This window comes from Corvus hawaiiensis, chromosome 2, assembly GCF_020740725.1.
Source record: "Corvus hawaiiensis isolate bCorHaw1 chromosome 2, bCorHaw1.pri.cur, whole genome shotgun sequence".
Classification (NCBI taxonomy): domain Eukaryota; kingdom Metazoa; phylum Chordata; class Aves; order Passeriformes; family Corvidae; genus Corvus; species Corvus hawaiiensis.
Window position 1 is genome coordinate 24,538,899 of NC_063214.1, and position 23,108 is coordinate 24,562,006.

At 44.6% G+C, this 23,108-nt stretch overlaps 1 protein-coding gene across 1 annotated transcript; it reads left to right on the plus strand.

Annotated features, from left to right (window-relative positions):
- The first annotated feature begins 941 nt into the window (after positions 1-941).
- Positions 942-21,535, plus strand: TNFRSF1A (TNF receptor superfamily member 1A). Its single transcript, XM_048294754.1, has 10 exons — positions 942-1,132; positions 13,607-13,808; positions 14,135-14,263; positions 15,227-15,373; positions 17,278-17,359; positions 17,677-17,744; positions 17,958-18,080; positions 18,420-18,457; positions 19,229-19,382; positions 19,970-21,535. Exons 1-10 carry the CDS (start codon positions 1,094-1,096, stop codon positions 20,269-20,271), a joined length of 1,284 nt encoding a protein of 427 aa, XP_048150711.1. The 5' UTR covers positions 942-1,093; the 3' UTR covers positions 20,272-21,535.
- The last annotated feature ends 1,573 nt before the right edge of the window (positions 21,536-23,108 follow it).

The window sequence follows — 23,108 nt, forward strand, 5'->3', positions numbered from 1 at the left end:
GCAAGGAAATGAACGGGACAAAATCTTTTCCACCTCTATCCCTGGAGATGGCTGCAATCTGATAGCAGGTTATTCTGCTATTTCCTTCCCTCCTGGGACTTGCATCTGGAAAGTCAGAGCTATTCCAAGCTGAAGTGTGGAAAAAGTGCCCTCCTTGTTTTCTCCTGTGCATGTGCCATCGTTGGCTTCCACACAGCAGGTAAGCAACTCCATAGTAGGAACAGTCTGTGGTGGTGCTTGGATTTCTCCGCAGTAATTCAGGCAGTCCACAGAGTGAGTTGTACCCATTTTGTACTAAAATGGGCAGATTCTTCCAAAACAATGCTTAGTAACTTGATTTAATGTCTTTGTCTGGAGTATAGAGACAATTGCAGAAACCAAGGGGAAGTCTTAATGGGCAACAAATGAAGGGGAGTTCTTTATGATTTAGTCACTTATTCCTAGCTGTGTTTTTGTTTTTCAAACATGCTAAGAGGATATATTAAATGAAGCAGGGCTTACACAAAATGTCACGTTGGTTTTGCTTGTATTTGCACTATCTGTACAGGTGGTTCATTGGAGCATACAGGAAAATGTGTGTTTTAAATTAAAAACTACAGGAAGGTCATATAGACTCTAGAAATGCGGATCGTGGCTGAAAAATGCCTTTCTTTAAAATTAAGGCAGTTAAGATGCAAGAAGTCTTTTTCTTACAAGTACATGGTTAAGTTTCGCATGGAAAGTGCAGCTGAAGGGTGAAACACTCCTGCGTCAAGGAACTTTTAAGATTTCAGTGGACCTCCTCTGACTTTTCCCGTGCGTTTCTAGCAGCTTTAGCCACTCGATGCACCATCCGTTGTTTTTGTTCAGCTTGTCCATCAGGACCTTTAAGGAATACCACCGACGCCGGTCCGAGCGCGGCGGAGGGCGGGCCGAGTGCGGCGCGGCTCCGGGCCGCCTCCCGCTCGCCGCTCTCTTTCCTGCTGCCGCTGCCAGGAAGTTGGAGACGGGGTAGTCACTCGGCGCGCTGCTCCGGCCGGCGCTGGGTAGGGCTGGGGCGGCGTCCTCTGGACGTGGCGGACCCTGCCATGGGGATGTAGCGGGCCGCGGAGCCATGCGCGGCCCGGCGCTGCCCCGCACCTCGCTGGGGACGGTAAGTCACGGCGGGGACTTCGCCGCTCCCGACGGAGCGGAGCCGTGCGCCCGCGGGACACCGCCTCGCCCGGCGACAGCTCCGGTCCCGCGGATCTGCAGCCCGCTGCGGGTCCGCAGAGCGGTGTCCGCCGTCGAGCTTTCGGGCCCGGGCTCTCTTCCACCTTCCTGGGCGCCGTCGGGCTCTCCATCGCAGCCTGGCTGCGGACACCCCGCTTTCTGCTCGCCCTCTCCGAGGGGCTGGGGCTCCCCTCTCGGCAGCCCCATGCCGGGGCGGCCAGCGGCGGGGGAGGGCTCGGGGAGTCTGCGGGAGGGCGAGGCGGGCGGTCGTCGTCGCAGGGGAGGCTGGTGCCGGAGCGGCGGGAGCGGCGGGAGCGGGTCGGGCAGCCGAGCTGCGCCATCCGCCGGGCGCCCGCGGGGCAGCCGAGCAGCGGCAGCGCCGTGCTCGCCGCCTGCCTCCCTCCGCTCCCGGCCACCGCTGGGCACCGAGTTCGCCGGCGCCGTTTCCGGGGTTTATCCCTGACTCAGGGAAAAGGCATCTGGGCTTACAGGAACGGCGGTGGCTTCCCTGGAGCCCGCGGCGCGGCCGTTAACGCGCAGGGCGGTCCGGGCGCCGGGGCTGGCCGGGGGCACCGAGCCGCCCGGGCTGGAATCGGAGCCGCCCGGGCTGGAATCGGGGCCGCCCGGGCTGGAATCGGAGCCGCCCGGGCTGGAATCGGGGCCGCCCGGGCTGGAATCGGGGCCGCCCGGGCTGGAATCGGAGCCGCCCGGGCTGGAATCGGGGCCGCCCGGGCTGGAATCGGGGCCGCCCGGGCTGGAATTGGAGCCGCTCCGCTCCCGCCGCCGCTGTGCGGGGGCCGGGGACGAGCCGCCCCCGCTTTGCTGTGCAGCCGGCCGCACGCAAATGCCACTCTGCGGGCGTTTAAACAGAGATTAGTGGGCTGTAGCTACGCCCCAAACCACGGGATTTGTATAAAAGCAAGTTCAGCTTTGCCGGTAGACCGGTAGATCTTCTTTAGCCTCCCCGGGCGTCTTAGGGCAAGACTTTTAAGCTGCCCGTTTTGATTTTGAGGGTAAAAAGTTGTAAAAGAAGTCGGAGAGTTTTGTGAATAACGTGATTGCTAGACGTGAATGGCTATCTGGTATCAGCAGCTGTGTGATAAAGCGGTGACAGTGGGGTGGTGTCACTCAACATCATGACATGGCTATAAATTCTGAGGTTACAAGGTCAAACTGTTTATCCCTAAATACCTGAGCATCCTAGTAATACACACTTGCACTTGGCTGCAGTGCACTTGTAATGTTGGGTTAGTTGTTAATTTGTGGTCAGAAAGGTTGCCTTCTTCCGGCAGGGTTTGGGTTTGGTATTGGGGTTTTTTATTGCTTGAAAAGTTTGGAAACCAGGTAATAGACTTAAAGTTAGCAATGGCAGGACAACACAACTAGAACTGAGGAGCAGGAGCACCTTGACTCTAGCTGTGGATCACTTACCATCTTGGGACCTAGGCAGGATACATAAACTGTTGACTTATGGATAGATTTCAAAGCAGTTACCAAACCTGAAAAGTGTATTTCTGTCTTAAGAATAGAGGTGCACACGTTTCGGTGTAAATCAGATACTATATGTGATGTTACTCATTCTATTGGCAAAAAAAGAAAAACCTATTGGATTCCCCAAATTCATTATATTATCTTTAGTTAAATAAGATACTGGAGGAAGTGTCTTTCAGTGGGATTTCTTTTTGAAGATGTTTTCCCCCTCCTGTTTGCATGTCATTTCAAGTTCTCAATAACACTGTACTTCCTACAGATGTTTATATTTTCAATAAAATAATACTCTTTTTTTTCAAAATTATTTTTCAGAGTTTTTCAGGTCTCACTCTGTTGCATGCCCTTCCATTCCCTTCCATGTCATTTACTTGGCATATCATTCTCTGCCCTCATTGTGTTTCTTGACCCTCTGATGCCTCCCTTCTACTCTTCTGATTCTTGTATGCTTCCTGCGATTCTTCAGAATTTCCTGTAGCCTGATTCCATGCATTCACTCTTTTTGCCTGTCCTTTAACTCACTTTTAGGTCCTCGTTGTTTTCCCCATGCACTCCTAACTTTTACAGTAGACAAAATGGCATCTGTCTTCACTGAGGCCAGTGTGTTTTCTGTCACATTAAAAAAAAAAAAAAAAATATATATATAATAGAAGTTTCAGTTTTATGAAGAAAAAAGACAGAATAGCCATAAGGGTACTTCTGGCACTGATTTCTTTTCAAAGTAAAGGGAGAAATTGACATTTTGAAGTTAGAAGCTACGTTATATAAAAATTGAAAACCAGGCCACCAAGTGCATTGTAAGGAGGGACTGTTGGGCCACCAGCCTGTTTCCAGTAGTGACCAGGAAACATCTGCCAAGGGTTTTGGAGCAGAGCAAGTGTACAGCAACAAAAAATAAGAATACTTTCCTGGCTTCCAGGGGTCTGGGACTGTAGGAATGTGAAATGAAATGGCTTCTTCATATTTCAGACACGAGTGTGGGTTTTTCCTTCTGCTGGTGGGTGTGATGATCAGTTTTGGAACCAGGGCAGGTTTCTGGCAGAGCCAGCACTCTCTCAGGGAGTCCCATACCTCAGCTATTTGTTTGCTACAGAAGTACCTTCCTATATTTGTTTTGAACCTGTCTCCTGCTTGTCTTATGTGATGCCTCTTAGTTCTTGTATTGGAGGAGACAGAGAACAGTCATCCCAGTTCACCTTCTCTTTGGCATTCATGACTTTGAGCCTGCTACAGTATCCTTGGCTCAGGTTTCTCTTTTACAGACCAGCATTTTTTATCATTCCCTTTATGGCAGCCAGTCTGTACCAATGATGGTCTTTTTTACTTTTCTTTCTATTATATCTGGGTTAATTTATATTCTCAAGATTGGGGACCAGGACTACAGTCCAGATTCAATCCTTTATATATTGTCATAACAACACTTGGTTTTGTTCTCAAATCCTTTCCTAATAATTCATAGCATTTGGTTGCATTTCTGATTGTTTTCACCAATCAGATTAATTGAACTTTTACAGCTTAATAATCTAATTTTAATTTCTGCTTCTAGCCAAATGAAACATTTATATTAGGGTCTGTGCTAAGTACAATTATGTGGTCATTTTTCTTCTCACAAGTAACCAGTACTGTCAATTTGGATGCCTTTCCCTTTTCATTAAGTAATCCATACTTAATAATACTGCATCAGCAGTATTATTTGTGGTGAGGCCAGTGTTGTCATTTTGCTCTTCCTTACCCATTTTCTTTAGTCATCACAAAGAAGTTCTGTTTGTATTTGGGGCAGATGCCTTGTGTTCTCTTTCGTAATCCCTGGGTAGCTGAGTGCTTTCTTTGCTAGCACATATCTTTGTGTTACGGTCTTAGGAACCTGACAGTGGAAAGTACATGTCAAAGCAATGTCACTACATTTCTCTGTTAAAACAAACAGGAATGTATCTGTTCCAGTGAGTAGAACTCAGCATTTGACAATTACCTGACTTAAGAATTCACCTAGTGAGTCACTGACAAGGGGCATGAGCAGGTCTGTGGCACAGTGTGGGCAGGGGCCGAGGGCTTGTGCCCAGCTGAAAATCATTTCAGGATGGAAAAGTAAGGACCCCACTGAGCCTTCCCACGGCTCCTGCTCCATCAGCACTCTGATGTGAGGCTGTACAGCAGCTCAGTCAAACTCAGCCCTGAACACAGGCAGGCAAAGTACTGGGGTGTCGAGGGTCAGTGAACTCAGAACTCTGATGCAGTGTTCACCACATTGTGCTCTGAGGGAAAACTTCCAAAGAAATTTTCTTATGGTTGTTATTACCTACTGACTTCTCCATTATTTTCTTTATCTGTACTAATATGAAATAAGACCTTCTAACTTTACATACTGTATGTATATGATATTTCATGATGTGAAGTCCATGATCTTTATAGATAATCACAATTTCTTGGTTTTTAAGTTAAGATTTCTAAGGCCTTTCTTCATTGTATCAAAGCTATTACCAGTCTTCTGATTTTAGACAAGGCCGTAAATACAGTATTCCTTCATCTGATCTTCATAAAATGGAGGATTATTTGTAATAGTGGTTCTTGTTTCTCAATATGTAAAGCAGAAGTTCTGGTTTCCCTTTCATTTTTGTATAGCAAACTAAAACAAATGTAAACGTCAAAGAGCTTTTGGAAATGGCTGAACCAGACAAAGAAGATAAGGCTAAATCCTGCACCCTGATTTCTTTAGCAGCTCATTAGTCTGAGAAGGATATTGGTTTTTTGTCCAAGCCGCCAAGCTGACTAATTTTTCTATGACTCATCAAAAATGCTAACAGATGACTCATATGTAGAATACTTGTGCATTGGGTGTGTATCATGCTGGATTCTTAAGCCAAGGTAACGTTCAATTAAGAAATATTTTGAGACACTCTAATAACTCATAATGCCTCTTATTTGCAGGTAGTTAATTAGTTTAAAAATGGAATTTGCAAAATGAAAGTCTTTTATGAGAGAAGCGCTTGATTACGTTATTATAACGGAATCCATTGTGCAACTTGGTCCCTGAGGATTAAGGATGACAAACTAAATATATTTATATGAATAAAATATTTATTTCATTGACGATGATAATGCTGAGACTAAAAGACTTCATTCACATTTACAACACAATAGTTATAACTATTAGTATAGTGTACTATTTTTTCAAGCAATATTGAACCAACAGTATTAAATATTGCAAAATAATATTGTGTAGAGACTGGTATTACTCACCCATACCAACAACTGTGGGCAAATCTCTTTAGCTCAGCCTTGAGGAGTGACTTAGAGGGGCATCCCCACTCAGGAGAGGAGTTTCCACACACACTTCTAGAAGGGGTGTATTAGGAGTGCCCGCTGGTAAAATATGTGACTGGGCTGTCAGTCATATGTTTGTAGGCTAGCCATATCAGATCAGCAGCTTTAGAAAAGTTATCAATGCTATAATTTGTTGGTTCCTTAATCAGGAACTTTATCACATACTCACTAGTGCCAGTTTCTTTCAGGAAACATTGTTTTTCACATCCTCAGAATGTTTGGGATTGATGAGTCTGGCTGATCTCAGCATTCTTCAATACCAAAAGCAGCATGACACCCTCTTTTCCATCTACCACTGTAACTTCTTCTGACAGAGTAAAGCTTGAGCTGTTTACTCCCACTTAGGCAGAACATCCTGCTATACCTATTAGTTCATGTGAACAGGTGTGGGGTCTCAAGATGCTGTGTGTGGGCAGGAGTAATTTCTTACCGTCTAATCCCCATCCTTCCCACTCAGTGTGTTTTCTGTGACTGGCCTTGGTCCACCTCTAGGCATCCACTGACTTTCTAGAAGAGGCAACTGTTGCTCCCAGCACAAGCCTCTCCATCCCTTCTTTCCCATCATACTGTCCTACTGATGCCTTTTCCTGGTCTTAAAATCAAGAATCAAACACGGTTTGTAGGGGAAAAGGGATTTTACCTCAGTGTTTATTTTAAGGATCCTTAGGTGCATTACATCCAGGTTGAATGCACCTCCATGCACACTGCAATGCACACCCCCAAAAGATCTGGTATAACATTATAGGTTTTACTAATTAGCATATCTGACAAAAATTCCCCAATGAGAGAGGCCCCCCTCCCCAAGGAACCTTCCCCTGGATGGTTCTATCTCAGTTTACAGAATGTGTTCTGGAGAGGACCTTGGGGTCTGGGGCACACTGATCCTTAGCTACAAAGCTTCTAAAATGTTCAGTCTCTCAGCTTGACAAACAAGTTCAAGAATGTAGGCAAAAAGGACTAAGAATACAGAAGTTATAAAAAGGTATAAAAGGGGTATAAAAGAAAAGGCAAAAAATCATCATGGTATCACAACCTGTGTGTCACTATACCTGCTCCCTCCACCCTTCTCCCTGCAGGCAAGGAGCCTGGCAGGTTGCAGCAGAGCTGAAGCCCTTCATGCTGAGTAATTTGGTATTTCCTAGCCTCGTGAGGTCTGGGAACCTCGTGGTAGCCCTGATAAGCTGCACTTCCCTGTGCAGTCCCTCTGTTTCAGGTACTGTGTCTTAAGTATCCCTGTCCTGAGAACACTGCTCTCAACTGTCCCTTATTTCCACTGTCCCACCCATCTTTCTGGCATCTTGCTGTGTTCTTCACTTTTATCTTTGCCCTTCCTTTCTTTCTTTGCTTTACTCTGTGGGGTATCACCTCACTCGTAGTTCTCTGTGCATGGCCTGGTGAGGCAGAAGCAGCAGCAAGGGTGTAAATTGTAGTGGTGGCAGTAATTCAAGAATATTTCAGTGTGAAAGTTGTGGAAAGGCTCCTAACTCCTGTCTCAGCTGTCAAAACTTTGCACAGAAGAGTTTTTGGGCTTGTGCTGTGCCTTTTTTCACTGTAGGTGTTGGGCACTAGGTGCTGGCGTGAGACATGGGAAGGAACTAGGGTCGCCTTACGTGCGAGGAGAATGTGCGGGGAACACAGCTGTCACCCGCAGAGGTGGAATGTTTCAAGGAAGCAGCATAACGCCATATTTTGGTTATTCCTGCAACAGGTTAAGAAGTAAACCCTAGAGTTTCTGCTGACTCTGTTTTCCTGGGTAGTCCCTGCTCTCTGAAATATGAAGTGGTGTGCATCATGTGTGTGGTTTGAATTAGCACTTGGCTTAGGTAATACACATTGTCCACTTTTCTATGAAGCTGTTTAGTGGGTGCTGGTTTTTTATACTGGCAAGCGGAGTGTATTGTACATCGAACAATGGAAAATCAACTTATTTCACTTGCAGAAGACCTCTAAACTTTGCCTTGGCAAACTCTTATCAACAACTTGAGGCTTCAGTGCTTGGTAAACAGAGCTAAATCTGGCTGGCGACTGATCACCAGCGGTGTTCCTCGGGGCTCAATTCTAGGGCTAGTTCTGTTCAATGTACTTATTCTAGATAAATTTGAGCATTGAGCAATGACTAGTGGAATGAAATTGAACAAGTCCAAATGCTGGATCCTGCACCTGGGGACAGTTACCACCAGGCACAAATATAAACTCTGAGAGGAGTGTCTGGAGGGTGCCCTGCAGGGAGGGCCCTGGGGGTGCTGGTGGGCAGCAGCTCAGTGGGAGGCAGCAGGGTGTGCCCAGGCAGCCCAGAGGGCAAAAACCGTGTACTGGGGTGCATCAAACAGCATCACCAGCTGGTCAGAAGGGAGGATCATCTGCTGTGCTCAGCATTGGTGTGGCCTCACCCGGAGTGCTGCGAGCAGTTCGGAGCCTCACAATTTAACGATTTGAAGGTCCTTGAAAGGAAACTGCTGAAGAAATTTCTGAAATCAGGTTCTCATCTCCATCAGACAGATTTATTGGCACAAATCGAGTGTGTTACCTGTAGCTCAACTCAGATGCCTCAAAAGAGGGACTCCCAACAAAGAAATCCCTGGGCAATTATACCTTTATGATCTAAACTCCTTATCCCTCAGGCGACAGTCTGGACCAAAAGCATTATTAGGTTGTGGGGTTTTCTCACTCTTCATTGGGTCACTGTTTCACTATCAGGTAGTTGCCATGTGGTCACCTTCACATCCTCTTAGGTTGGTTTTGCTGGGGATTTTGGTCAGTTCCGTTGTCCATGTTGTAATATGGTTGTTACAGTTCATATAGCGTGAGTTATGGGCTGTCCACTCTAGCTATTACTTTTTAAGTAATGTTTAAGCTACAGCTTTGTCTATCCTGTTATTAATGTTCAGATTTGTATCTTCAAGTTTCATCCATCTTTGTTTTACTCTTCACAGCCACATGGTTCAGATAGAGTTCAGCTTGCAGCCTAACAATTCTCTACTTATGTCAAACAAGCACTTAGCTACTTCCAAATAAAACAAAATTTTCAACAGCAGCAAAGTTGGTGGGAGGGCTCTTATGCCCTGTGCCTCGCAGGAGCATGTCCTGTGAGCATGACAGCTGCTGAGGACTCTGGGCTTGTGTAGTTTGGAAAGATGAAGGCTGAGGGGTGACCTTTGCTCTATACAGCTCCATGAAGAGGGCAAGGGGAGGAGGTGCTGTTTCCTTCTCCCTGGGATCCAGTGTTGGTACACATGGCAGTAGTTCAAAGCTGAGCCAGGAGAGGTTCTGACTGGACACTAGAAAGCATTTCTTTACCAAGAGGGTGGTCAGACAGTAGACAGGCTTCCTAGAGAGGCGGTCAATGCCCCAAGCCACCAGTGTTTAAGAGTGTACTAGTTTGAAAGCAAACCAGCGAGAGATTCAAAATCAGAACTACAATTTGATAGGAAAATTAAAAATAAATGCAGTAGTACAGAAACACTGACAGAGTCAGGATACAACCTGACACCCTGTCGGGCAGGGTGGTGGTAGCAGTCTGATTAGATGGTGGCTGCAGTCCTCCTGAAGTGAGAGATGTGGTCCTGTTGAAGCAGTGATCCTGTAGAAGGGTCTGGTCTTCCTCTGAAGGTCCAGTGGTGGCTGTGTAGCTCCTGTCCTCCTTACCAGTTGGTAAGGGCTGACTGTGGTGTTCCAAACCTCAGATTATATCCAGGTAGAAATGCTTGGTTCCTCCCCCTGGGCAGAGCATCTCACGATGGGATGATGCAATTCTGTGAGTCACGAAGTGATGCTGGATGGCCCATTAACAGAAGATATCCCTCCGGAGAGGGTTATCAGGGATGTGTCATGGAAGAGATAAGGAGCACTGCCCCACCTGGTTTTAACAGAGGGTGATAGAATACATACTTCTGGTTGTATCTTACATCCTAACCTAAGACAAAGAGGCATTTGACAGTGCCTTTAACAACAGGCTTTGACTTTTGGTCCGCCCTGAAGTGGTCAGGCAGTTGGACCAGATGACCACTGTAGGTGCCTTCCAACTGAAACAGAACAGGCTATTCTAATTTCATGTATTATCTGAATTTGATGAAGTTGTTCATTGGTATAAATCAGTGTATTGCTGAATGGCTTGGGGAGCTGCTTAAGATGGTGGTGGGTTTTTTTTCCACCATGTGAATAATTCTGCTGGATGGCCAAGTCATTGGTTTGTGAGTCACTTGTGGTCTGTTACTGTTCCTCAGATTATGATCAGTAATAACACATTACTCTGGTTTGATTACACTTACAGACATGCTTTCACTTAATCTTGAATCACGTCTCAACCGGGCCAGGAGACACTTCAGAGTCAGAGAAGTGGGTATTTGCTTTATTCGGCGCGCTGGGTGTGTGGGGATCGCTCCTCCAAACACACACACCTGGTGCTCTCTACAACACAGTATTAAGGGTTAAATTATGAATATTCATCACATTCTTTGGGAGAGGTGTGGTTATACAAATTATTTATCAGCAGTCATTAGCATATGGGCCACGCATGCGCTGTGTGTCCTGGTGGTCGCGCTGAGGAAGACCTCTCCTCTTCCTCGGGGGTCTTCTCTGATGAAGGCCAGTAGTCATCCTCTCATGAACTTTTCACCTTTCTCCCTGGGCATGCGTAGTCCTTTGAGGAATGATTCAGCAGTCTCTGAGATGATCCTTGTCCCCTCTATCTTGACAAGATAAGGGTGATTTTGGCTTCTCAGGCTTTGTAATTAATATCTTGTGTCTGAACTAACATTTGCTGTCTCCCAATAGTTAACTTGTGCTTACATGAGTTAGTTATTGACTGCCCCTTCTTCAATCTGAAAAATTGAAAACACTGTGTTGTTTTTTGGCTTTGAAGGTGTATCTAACCAATTTTCTCTGTATTTTTGGCTTAATCTTAGATGCTTTCATCTTCTTTCTATTGCTGACTTGTGTGACTTACAGGCTGACTGTATATATTCTCATATCAGGGGATTAATCACTAGCTAGAGAATCTAGAAACTAGATGTTTTTATTGTTACTGTGTGTCAGACCATCTGTGTGAAGGATCTTTTACCCATTTTCCTGCAAGCAATAAATCTTGTAAGACTGTCAGCTGCTGAAACCATTTTCAGTTTCATTTAGGAGTTGTTGGAGTGCTTTCAATTATCCTGTGGTCAACTCATTAGGTCTGAAATGCTAGCTATTCACATATGTGGTTCTCTTTATTCCTGTTCACCATTTTAGCATCTGGTCTATTGAATATGTCAGAGCTCTTGGAAAAATGATGTTTTAGCTTTGTCAGAGTTGCAAACTCCATCTTTCTTGAGGTTTTAAGTTGCTTTTATATATGTACCTTTCTCCCCCAAGGCTTTAATTCTGAAAGAGAAACAGGACAGTGTGGGGCTGTCATAGCCATCTCATTTTGTGTTATCTTTTGTTAAGCTTGCTACCACAAAATTGGTATCAGCATTGTGGTTTACCCTTATTGGTTTACTTTGCTTTTGCTATAACTCTTCTAGCTGAAAAAGCAAAAAAAAAAAAAAAGGAACTCTGTCTGAAGCTGTGCCTGTACTGCTGGGCATCTTACCACTTTCAAAAAAACAAGGTGGGAAAACAGTACAATTAAAGGGAAGGTAGTGTGGTAAAACTTTGTGTGAGATTATATTGGGGGGGGTGGTGCTTATATTCAAAAAGAATTTGTTAATTTTCATCATTCCCACGATCTGACGCATAGAGTACATTGGTACATCTGTAACAGACTCAGAAGCATCAACACACGTATGTCCAGATGGTGTGGCCAGGATCACTTGTGTGCAAAGGGGATGACAGAGATGCAGGGTTGAAGAACTCATTGTGCTACTATGATGCCATGATGATTTTTTGCCTTTTCTTTTATACCCCTTTTATATACCTTTTTATAGCTTTTGTATTCTTAGTGCTTTTTGCCTACATCCTTAGACTCCATTTGTAGTTAGGGATCAGAATGCCCCAGACCCCAAGGTCCTCTCCAGAACACATTCTGTAAACTGAGATAGAACCATCCAGGAGAAGGTTCCTTGGGGAGGGGGGCTCACTCGAGCCTCTCACTGGGGAATCTTTGATAGATATGCTAACTAGTAAAACCTATAATGCTATACCAGATCTTTGGCGGGTGAGGGTGGGGGGCATTGCAGTTTGCATTGAGGTGCATTCCACCTGGATGTAGTGTACCTAAGGATCCTTAAAATAAATACTGAGGTGAAATCTCTTTTTTCCTTCTAACCGTGTTTGATTCTTGATTTTAAGACCAGGAGAAGGCATCAACTATAGTTCTTCATGGTACTATAAACTAGGTTTTGGACAAATCTTTCATATTCTTCAGGAGTCATCAGTTGGTATGGGATGGATCTTTACTGTAGAAACTTGCTGATTTCAGGTTTCATAAATCTTGGGCCCAGTTTTTAGCTGGTTTTGTTTTGTTGTTGTTGTTTTTTTTTTTTTTTAACCATTTTGTTGTTGTATGTTTTTTCCTTGTCTGAATGCATGTTTGAAATATATGCCCAGGGTTTGTTTTTCTGTTGGGCCAACAGGCAAAGGAGTCATGTTTGTGATACGCTGCAATCTCAATCAATATGTTACCATCCTTCTGGTGCAGGATCTTTTGCTGATGAGTCATTTATGCTGTGGTCTTACCAGAGTGGAGACCTTTGGGCCATTAAATAAACAGTGTATTTCTCAATTTCACTGCTGGGAATAGTGTCCTGAAAGCAGTGTCCAGGCATCCTTCATTATTTGTACAGGCTGTTCTTTAACCCTTTGTTTATGTGTGTGGGGGTGGACAAAGTCACACTCTCTTGCAGTCATGTGGCAGTCATGCCAGTCTTAATATTTCTGTTAAGATTGGCATGACAACAGTAATTTTCAAATGAAAAAAATAAAAATCAAATCATAAAGGAATTAAAAAAAGAAGAAACTGCACATTTTTGTGTTGGACTGTACGGGCTGATTGTTAACAGCTGCAGTTTAAGAGGAAGAATGTGCATTTGACATGGGGATAAGTCAAAAACCTAAGTTTCCCATGTTTCTAAGTCGGGCTTGCTCTAGGTCTGGCTTGGAGAATTTCCTATACTTTGCTGACAGTGAGATCCTCCTTTGCCATCTTATTCCAAACTTCCCATCTTGTGTATTTATTCAGTGGAACTGCAAGTACTGGATGCATTCTTCCCTGTGGAACTGTTTCTACATGGGCATTTTATTAAGGACTGCCTTCCTTAATAAAAACATTTCTTTGCTCTTGTGTAACTTTTATGCAAGCTGAAGCATTTTCAAGGCATTCCATGTATAAACTGCACATAATGAAAAATATTTGTTTTATATACAACCAATTTGCCATAGAGGCCATTGAAAGGCATATTAGTATCACAGATGGCAGGCATTGGGTTGTAGGGGTTTATTTTATTTATTTTTATCATCTCCCCACGCACATTTGTCAGTGGAGGGTTCCAGTAACAGAATTATCCAAGTAAACTGAACTCATTGTTATGGTTTGATGTAATTCTAAGTGCTGAAGTCAGAGGTGCAGTCTGCAGGGGGGTATAATGTTTTCTCACCTTGTTCCTCTCCTCTCCCTCTCTATTTACAGGTTATTCTGATATTTGTCTGCGTGTTGACAAAGGAATCTATAGAAATTACTCCAGTGCCATATACACTGCAAGCCCCTCGGGTAGCTTTGGATAGAAGAGACCCCTCTAACCCCTTGAGGAGAGAAAAGAAACAGATGCACTGTCAAGTGGGACAATACCTACACCCCAGAAAGACCCACTGCTGCATGAGGTGTCATGCAGGTACACAAAATAAATACAGTAGGAGTGACTTTCACCCTGCAGTCATTTCCCTGTCCTGCACCCTCAAACTGTCTCTTTCCTATAGCTAATCAGCTCTCTCTTTGCTTGGTACCTATTCCTACCCAACTAAATTATTATTCCTTTTATTTATTCCTATTCCTTATTCTCTTCTTACGGGTCAGTGTTGTTCACACTTGTGAGAGGAAGCATTCTTGGTCCTTACGTTACCAACACCAGGGTTTCTTTGAGGAACTGGTGACTCCTGTCCTCCCTAACACGACACATTTGCCTCCCTGCCAGAGCTCTGTTAAGTGATTTTCTTGCAGGTACCTACAAGGCAAAAGACTGTGATCGACCTGACCAGGCAACTGTCTGTCTTCCATGTGCTGATGGCACATTCACAGCTGTTGATAACACCATGTCTAAATGCTTCCGGTGCACACACTGCCGGACAGGTGAGTTACTGTCAGATCTGCAGGATCTGAGGAAAGTGGTGGTGGATGGGGACTGGGGGGGATGGCAAGATGAGTGAGGGAGCTTGGAAAAGTAAGCAATTGAATGGGTAAGACAGCGTGTGGCAGTGGATTGGGGACAGCAGGAATAAGGGTTACCAAATTAATACAGTCTGAGATACAGTTTGTGGGCCTTTTTGGCCTTTTTCTGTGAAATTTAGGGAATAACAATACCTGACACTGAACCGTGCCATAAATCAAATCCCTCCTGATGGGAGAGAATTTTCTAAAAGTCCTTGCAAGGCGTTTCAAAGATAAACCAAGACTTTTCCTGGAGTTTCAGTGTTGCCGGATAGTTGTTTATTAAGTCTTATCAGAGGAACAGAGCCACTAGCGTGACCCAGGTGCAGCATAGAGCACAGAAAGCAGGAGAGAAGTCTCTCTTTATCAAGATTTACACAGCCTTTTAAAGATAATTTAACCAATGGTTACTAAAAAAGTATATTATTTTCACTTTCCTACCAATTATTCAGTAACACGGGCAGGAACTGAGGAATTCTCTATCCAGTCATTCCAAACTACTCTTACTGCAGAACATGGAGTAGTAGAAGGAGAAGAAGGTTTAGAGAACAACAACAATCCTCCATTTTGATATTTTTTACTCTTATCTATTTACTACAAAGAGAAGCCCAAAACCTCTTAAATTTTCACCCTGTGACAATCTTACATAGTAGTCTATCACCTAATGCACACCACTGTATTTTCTAGTTCTTCTCTGATCGTTGGTAATTTTTTCCAAGGTTGGAGGTTAAAACAATGTTGTTCAGGGGGGTAAGAACCCTTAAAAACAGGCAGAGAAATATTCTCAGTACTCTGGGTTCCTACAAATACCTATCATCATAACAGTGCTCTCAGTTGAAGGTGAAGCAAGAGGTTGAAATAATCATTTCTCCTTTCTTTCCTCAGAACTCCAGCAGATAGTTGAGACCCCCTGCACCCCACAGCAAGATACTGTATGTGGCTGTCAGAAGAATCAGTATCAGACTGATTCTGAGTCTGAATTCTTCCAGTGTAGGAACTGCAGCTCGTGTGCCAATGGGATTATTACCCGCTGTGAGTATGGCATGGATATGGCTCTAGGACGGATGTACTGTAGTAGGGTAGACTTTCTGATAATCTGCAGTGCCTTGCACTGAAAGGATGGTAGTTTTAGAACAACTCTTAGGTTTGTCTGCCCTCTTTCCCCAAAAAGGCTGCTATTTTTTGCCTGCTCTGGCATCAGTCCCTGTTTCCTATCATAGCTGCTTTCTTTTGTCCTTGACCAGTTTCTTGGTTTTGGCTGTTGTGAGGAGCTACTTTCTACTTAATTTTGGTGCCTCTGCCTTGTGTGTCCTGAAGCAAGGTCTTTCTGTATGCTCTAAAGCAGGTTTCCCCTTGCCTTCCTTGTTTGTCTGTCTCCTGATTCTCACTGTATTTCCCTTACCAACTGCTTGAAGCACTTTGAGTACAATGGATGAAAACACCTCTGGTCCCAGTGCTCAGTTGAACTGCTTGTCAGCTGCTGAACCACCACAGTGTTCTGTGCAGTGTTTTAAAGCAAAGAGCTGCTCAGGTAATGCTGAACTATACCCAGTGGCAATGGGCACTACCTTGGGATGATGCTGGTGTCTGGGAGAAGTACCTCTGTTAGCTGTCCCAAGATGCCTCATCTCCAGTCAGGAATCAGAGATCTTAAACAAACACTGCTGTCTGTAGTCTTAATTCTTTCCATGTCCCTTGAATGTCTTCTTTCCACATCCCCTACTGTGGTGACTGAGAAGGCAGGAGTCAGTATTGGATGCAGCACTAACTAACTTTATTTCCTTGATTAGCTCTTTTATAAGGTCACACAGGCAGATCCAACTGTGCAGCCAAACAAGATGTCCTACATCTGTGCCCATTCACACGCCGACTGCTCTTCCAGTTGGCACGTACATACATTCCTTAGTGGCGGTCTTCCAGCCCAGGGACACCCCCTCCCCTCTGAACATCTTATTCAGCTGGTCATGATCTGTACAAAAGATACAATTATAATTAATTTAGTCATTGTTCTTTAATCATCCAGCGGGCCAGTGCTTCCAGTCCAGCTGCTCCCACACCCTACCTTGTCTTAAAGCTATCCTCTCTTCTTTGCAAACTATGCTGCTCCTGATCCCTTTCCCATCTCTTACCCTGCCTAGTGGGAGGTTTGTGGTTTCATTGGTGAATGTGTTCCCTCCTGTGCTCAATCATCTTGTCACAGTTTCCACACTTACGCCTCTCCTCAAGGGTCATTGTCGTACGCTGTCTTTGAGCAGCTTCCTTCCCTCTTGGCTGATGTAGAACTGTTTTATTCCCATCCCTCACTCACCAGACAATTTAGCTCCTTGTTTTAGTACGTTTTCCCCTCCTCTCATGCCATTTGATGTTCTTCCATCACTTTTCTTGCCTGCTCCTCCCCACACCTGTTTTAGTCAGGCTGTCTCCTGTGACTTGCTTAGAAGCAATAGTTCTTTAGTTTCTTACCCCTTGCATTCACAACATCAGAAGAGTGGTTATGTGTCCCGTGGCTTGAAGTGATTTCTCCCTGCCCCAAACTGACTTCCCCACCAGTCCCAGCTGTTCAGGGACCACTTCTCCCTCATCTTGGCCTGACTAATGTAGTTTCCCCTTCCTGTCATAGTTGAACTTGAGTGACTTTTCCTGCTTTTTGCACATTAGACTAATTTCAGCTGCACTGTAATTATAGTCCCTTTCCAAGCCTCTACACAGGTGCCCACCTACAGGACAGTGGCACTCTTATTTTTATTACTTTTATCCTCCCCCAACTCAGTTTTAAAATGTAGACCAAATCCTTTTCCTCTTCTTCAGTAGCAGTTTCCCAGGCTTAAAAAAGGATAATCTTTCATCCATCTTGGAGTGGATTTTTTTTCCTTTTGTTTTCTTCCCTGTCCAGATTATGGCAACAGTTTCTGTTTGTTTTTTTTTTTTTTCTATAGGTTCAAAGAACAAAGATGCAGTTTGCAGGTGTAAGCCTCAGTTCTTCCTGTCACGTAGTAACATTTGCAAGCCTTGCAACAGGTGAGCTTTTTTACTCTGTATGCCCCACCACTGAGTAGGAGAGACAGTAGGAGCTCCACAGGGTGAGGGAATTCTTCTCACGACTCTTTCTATCCAGACATAACTTTACAACACTCTAATTACCTTTCTGGGGCATTTAGGTCACCCCCTCTGCCACCTCCTCTGTGTGGCATCAGCCCACTAAGAACCTAAAGTCACTAGTCACACTGCATTGCTCTGCTTTGCAGGCCCATCTTGACTTGTCTGTTAATTAGGATGGTTGCAAATGGCTAGGGTTTCACTGCACGTGTGTTCACCTCTCTGATTTTCTCTTTCAGCTGCACTGGAGAAGAATGCTTGCTATGTCCTAGCCCAGTGACTACCTCACCGACTTCATCTGGGCTGGGTGAGTGCTCAGGAGACTGAGGGGCAGCGGAATCTTTTCATTGTGGGCTGTTGTTCTGTTAATGCCTTTTGTAAAGGGTTACATTTTCCACTTTGTCAAACCATTATCCTTTTTCTCCCTACCATTTGCAAATCTTCACTTGCTGTTCTTTCTCCAGCACTTACCTCCTCCCTTCTTAGTCACTCATGCATTTGCTCTCTTACTTTTGTCCAGATGGAAACCTTGTACTTGGCATCCTTGTTGCAATATTTGGAGTTATCTCTATTCTCTGTGTTGCACATAGAGTCTGGAAGCTGGTCCAGAAAAAGAGGATAGTGTCATCTTTCTATTCCTGTGGTGAGTATAGCAGCATGTGCAGTGATACTGATTGGGATGGACATCATTCCCTGTGTGTTCTTGGGTGTGCACACGTGCGAGGGAAAAAGGGGGATCCCCTTACTCTGCTCTGCTGCAAGGCCAGAGTAGCACAAGAGCTAAATAGCCATGGCTCTTGTTACAGTTCTGTGTGCAGGCCCATAGCTGTGACTGGAAGTGCACGTGAGCTTATTTCTGGGACGTGTATTTTGCTGTAAAACATTTTTGAGGGCAGGATTGTGAATAGCTGCTTTCCTGTTTTCTCTGGGACAAGAGGAAGTGAAAGTAATTTCTGCCTTCTTTTTTCTTCTTTCTTTGAAGTTTCTTTGCCACAGACAACCAAGGAGCTGGTATCAGAGGTGAGCAAGATGATGAGTATAAGAGCTTATTTTACACTTTAAAGTATGTTAGCCTGGGATCTGGAGTAATATTTTTCCCCATGGGCTGTTTTCAGGCCTTGTATTTGCAAGTGAGCTGAGTAATAGGGCTGTTTAACTCAGAAGTCTTTTCCTGTAGAGGGTGGAGCCAGTAACACTTTACTTCCCCTCTTCTAGAGGATGCTTTTCAAACTCCTGGTTTTTTGCTTTTTTTTTCTGGATGCATTTTGTTCAAATAGTTGCTCCTTTATCCACTTTTCTCTCTGTGTACCCCAAGCTTGGAGGATTTAATTAATTTTACTTCACTTCAAATCTTGACTCCACAAGCCTCTCAGTGCTGCTTCACAGCGTTCTCTCAGGTCCAAGGTAACTCTGCAAAATAACAGGGCCCAGGCAGCAGCTGAGGTGGGGTTTCCACAGCCTTACAGAGGTGGCTGATGGGAAAGGTGGCATGTGGAGCTTCTAGAATGGTGGTGATTTGGGGTCCCAGCTTTACTTGATTTTGTAAAGAAATATTTTTTTCTGGACTGCTGTTTTATGGTGCCAAAAAAGAGTTAAACTCTTTGGGTTCTGCTGGAAAGAAATGTTTGGTGTCTTCTGCTGAAACAAGGCATGTAGGAAGAATTAAAATCTCAGCACCCGCTCCCCACCTATCTCAGATAAATTTTAGCATATAAAGCTAGTGGTTACTTGCAGGAGATAGGTGTATTGTGCTGCTGTGGGTGATTCTGAACTATGTCATGTGTCTTTCAGGATGGGGAAAAAAGAAATGAAGTTTCCATCCTTCCTGAGTCCCAGAAAGAAACACAGTTGCCAGTAAACACAACCCCATCTGCACCTCTGCTACAAAGTTCACATGAGTTACCAGACTGTGTCAGACCTGCCAGAAAGACACAACTTCCAGACAGTAAGTGAAACTCTCCCATCCTTCCCTCCTTCCCCAGTCAAACAAGAACCTAATTATGCAGATGCAGCTCGGAGTGTGCTGCACAGACCGTACCCAATTCACATGACCTGTGTGTGTACTTCACACATGGCACAGTACAAAGGCAGAAGCATGGCCAGAGCCTGTGAGGCTGTACATGCAAAATACCTGTGCAAGGCCTTTCTGTTGTCCCTTTTCCCTGCCAGCAAAATGGATTGTCATATGTGTTGATATGCTGTCAGTCTTAATGCCTCTGGGGTTGCGACCCAGAATAATTTCAATAATTCATTCTTTCTCAAGAATGTATGGCATCAAGGCCCTAAGCATATGTGCTTAACTCTGCTCATAACCTTATACAAGAGCATATGGAAACATTCCCATTACATTCTGAGGGATAAGAGCAAGTCTGGACATCACACAAGTCTGTGTGGTTACTCTGGAGAACTGGAGAAGACTTTTACAAGAGGGGGCGCTGCAAGATCCCAAGGCACCCTCCAGCCCTGGATTATTCACATTCTACTTGAGGCTGCAGAATCTTGGTTCTCACGCTTTTCCCTCTCTTTTCTCAGACCCTGCTATTCTGTACACTGTGGTGGATCATGTGCCGCCGTCTCGGTGGAAGGAGTTCGTGCGGCGCCTGGGCCTGAGCGACCACGACCTGGAGCGGATTGAGCTGGAGCACCGGCGCTTGCGAGACGCCCAGTATGAAATGCTCAGACTGTGGAAACTGCAGATGGGCCGTGCTGCCACTGTGGAGCACATCAGCTGTGTTCTCAACCAGATGGAGCTCAGTGGCTGTAGTGATGCTGTTCAAGAGGCTTTGCTAAACCAGAACTCTCTTCAAACTTGCAGCCTCCACAACCATCTTTAGTATATTTATGCTTTAGTTGCCTTTGACTGTTAAGATGGGATCATAGCTCTCTTCCTTTTCCTTTATCTCCCCATCTTTCTAACACTCATCAGCTGGTTTTGTTGGGGACAGCAGATTATGCTGGAGGAAGGCTGAGGTTTGCTTCTCAACCACCATACAGTTCAACACCTTTAAGCCACAGCAGACCTCTGCAACACCTCCTTTCCCAAGGAGGGAAGGCACCTCATAAAGGAAGTGGTGTGTGGACTCTGACCAAGATGCAAACAGGAGCTCTGAGTGACTCGATCACAGATCAGCTTCTATGGACAAGTTATTGCTGAAACAGGTGCTCCACATGTCATGTGGTGGGTAAACTTGTAGGGTGATTTGGTTAAGCCAACTGTTCAGATGTTAAAGTACTCACTCACTTCTTGCGGATTTATTTTTCTGCAAGATCAACCAGTTGAAATGGCTCATATTGCAGCCTTTTGATTGCTAAATCAGACTCAGAGGAAGTGGTGGGAGGATGTGCCTATTTCTGGGAGCAGGAGAGGATTGCCCCCTCTCGGTGTCAACTAGTAGGAACTAGTAGATACTGCTGTAGCAAAAGACTCCTGGAGATTCAGAAGTGGTGGCTCTCTCTGTGAGACACATTATGCTTTCCACACCATTTCCCTCAGCTTCCAGAGGAGTAAGGATTCCAAGCCAGTGAGTCGGATGAGAGGGTTGGTGCTCTTTTTCTCAAGTATTTTTTCTGTATCTAGAAACCATGTAAGTTAGCATTAACAAAACACCTGCCTGTGTGTTTGTCCAAGTGCAGGGTGGGAAGGAGTGTGTGCATCTGCCTGGGTGAGGTGGTACCTATGCACCTGGTAGCATGAGCACCTCTGCAAATCTGTGCTTGCACACAGGTCAGTAGGCTCGTGTCTGCCTGCTTATCTACCTGTGGATGATTCAATGAATCTAACTGCAAATGGGACTGTGTATGTGTCTGTATAGATGTTTTAGCAACTGTTGAATAACTTCACACTACTTCCTGGACTGCATTCTCTGATTGCTACTTGGGTGTGAGAGCCATTCGGTACCATCTCCAGGCTCTCACCATCACTTTCTCATTGGAATTACCCTGGGTGAACCAGACAAAGAAAAAATCAATTAGCCTGCACCAGGTGCAGGCTATCCACACTTTTGTAACATGAATTTTTTTAGTCTCTAATCCCTTGACCAGAGAGAAACTTTCTATTGTAAATACACTAAATGTTCTGAATTAAAATGAGTATTTTTACCTCTGTTCTGGTTTTGCTCATATCAGCGTCTTTTCTGTGACTGTGGCTGGGGGCAGAGGAAGGGGAATAATTTCTAGAAGTGGCAAGAGTGGGTGGCTTAGTGGTCTCATGTATTTTTTTTAAAAAATACCCAAGTTTTATGTACTTTGGTATGTTGAACTTAGCTGACCCCAACTCACAAGAAGCTAACTGAGGGCAGGAAGTAGGACTGAAATGAAATGCAGTTGCAGGTCTTCTCAGATATTCAAGAATATGAATGCCAGTTTAGACTGAATTTTTAAACAATATACAATGAGTCATTTTGGTTTGTATCTGGCTTTTTAAACAGGAAAACATCTTTTAATAATAATAATAGGTTATACTTTAATGTTAATGTTACATGTTTTTGTCTGAGGAACCAAAGCACTGTGTTAAAGAAGCAAGGACTATTCCTACTCCACTTGAAAGTTTCCTACTTGAAATTTGGAAGTTCCTGACAGTGACAAAGCCAGGAACTGAAGTCAGTTTTAATTCTCAGTTTGAGGCTTTGTTTTGCTATGCCTACATTCCATTTTAATTGAGGATGATGTTGTTGCTTTTTTTTTTAATCAGAGTGAATCAGGGGGATGGGAAGCAGGAGAATTAGTTTGTCGGGAACAATGCATCCAGCTTGGTCAGCATACCAGGGCAGGAAGAAAAGATAAAGAGAACTCTGATAAAACCAGGGGGGTCTCAGACAGACATCCTGCGAACTAGCTCAAACCAGTCTCAAAGGCCAGGGATACAAAAGAGCGTGCGCGGGGAAGAAAGGTTAAAAGTTCAGGACGAGGAAGACTGTCAGCCTTCCTCCAAAAGACCCCCGGAGACCCCTACCAAGAAAACACCAAACCACACTGCGCAAGCGCAACGCGGATGTAAATGACTTTTGGGTTCAAAACCCGCGAGGCTGGGCGGGGCTAGGTGATGAATATGTATAGGCGTGTTGCGCAACTTAATGAATATGGAACTTGTAACCCGGTAAATACCGAGCTGAATGCAGCTGTCGGCACGCATGGCTTTGGAGGAGCGATCCCCCGTGCGTCCCAGCTGGAAATAAACATACCTACTTTACTACTTATTTAGTAGTGGAGTTCTGTCCGCTCTTCAAGAGCACAAAGCTCACTATAATACACTTTTTCTTTCACGGTTTATGTTCAGCAAGCACAACAGTATGATCATTATGGTAATTATTAGAAGTACATGCTGTTGATTGAAAGTGCTTGAAGTGGGGAAATTCTCAGAAAACTTTTTCGGGTATGGTATCTAAGCTTTGGGGTTTTTTCCCCCCACCTCAGATTGTGTAATACATCATTTAAAACCAGGTGTTTCAATGCTCTTGGCACAAGGTAAGCCACAAGCAGCAGGCCCCAGGCCACTGCTTGGTTGCCAGTGGCTTCATGCAGGAATTTTACAGAAATCAGTGGCTATGAGATGTTTCAGAGAATGCTGAAGACCCTTTCACGGTAATGAAGGCAACTTGGGTGGGTAATGTATGTGAAGATGGGAGTGGAGGCTCCTCGTGCTGCTGCCTCTGAGCCTGGACACAGCAGCCAC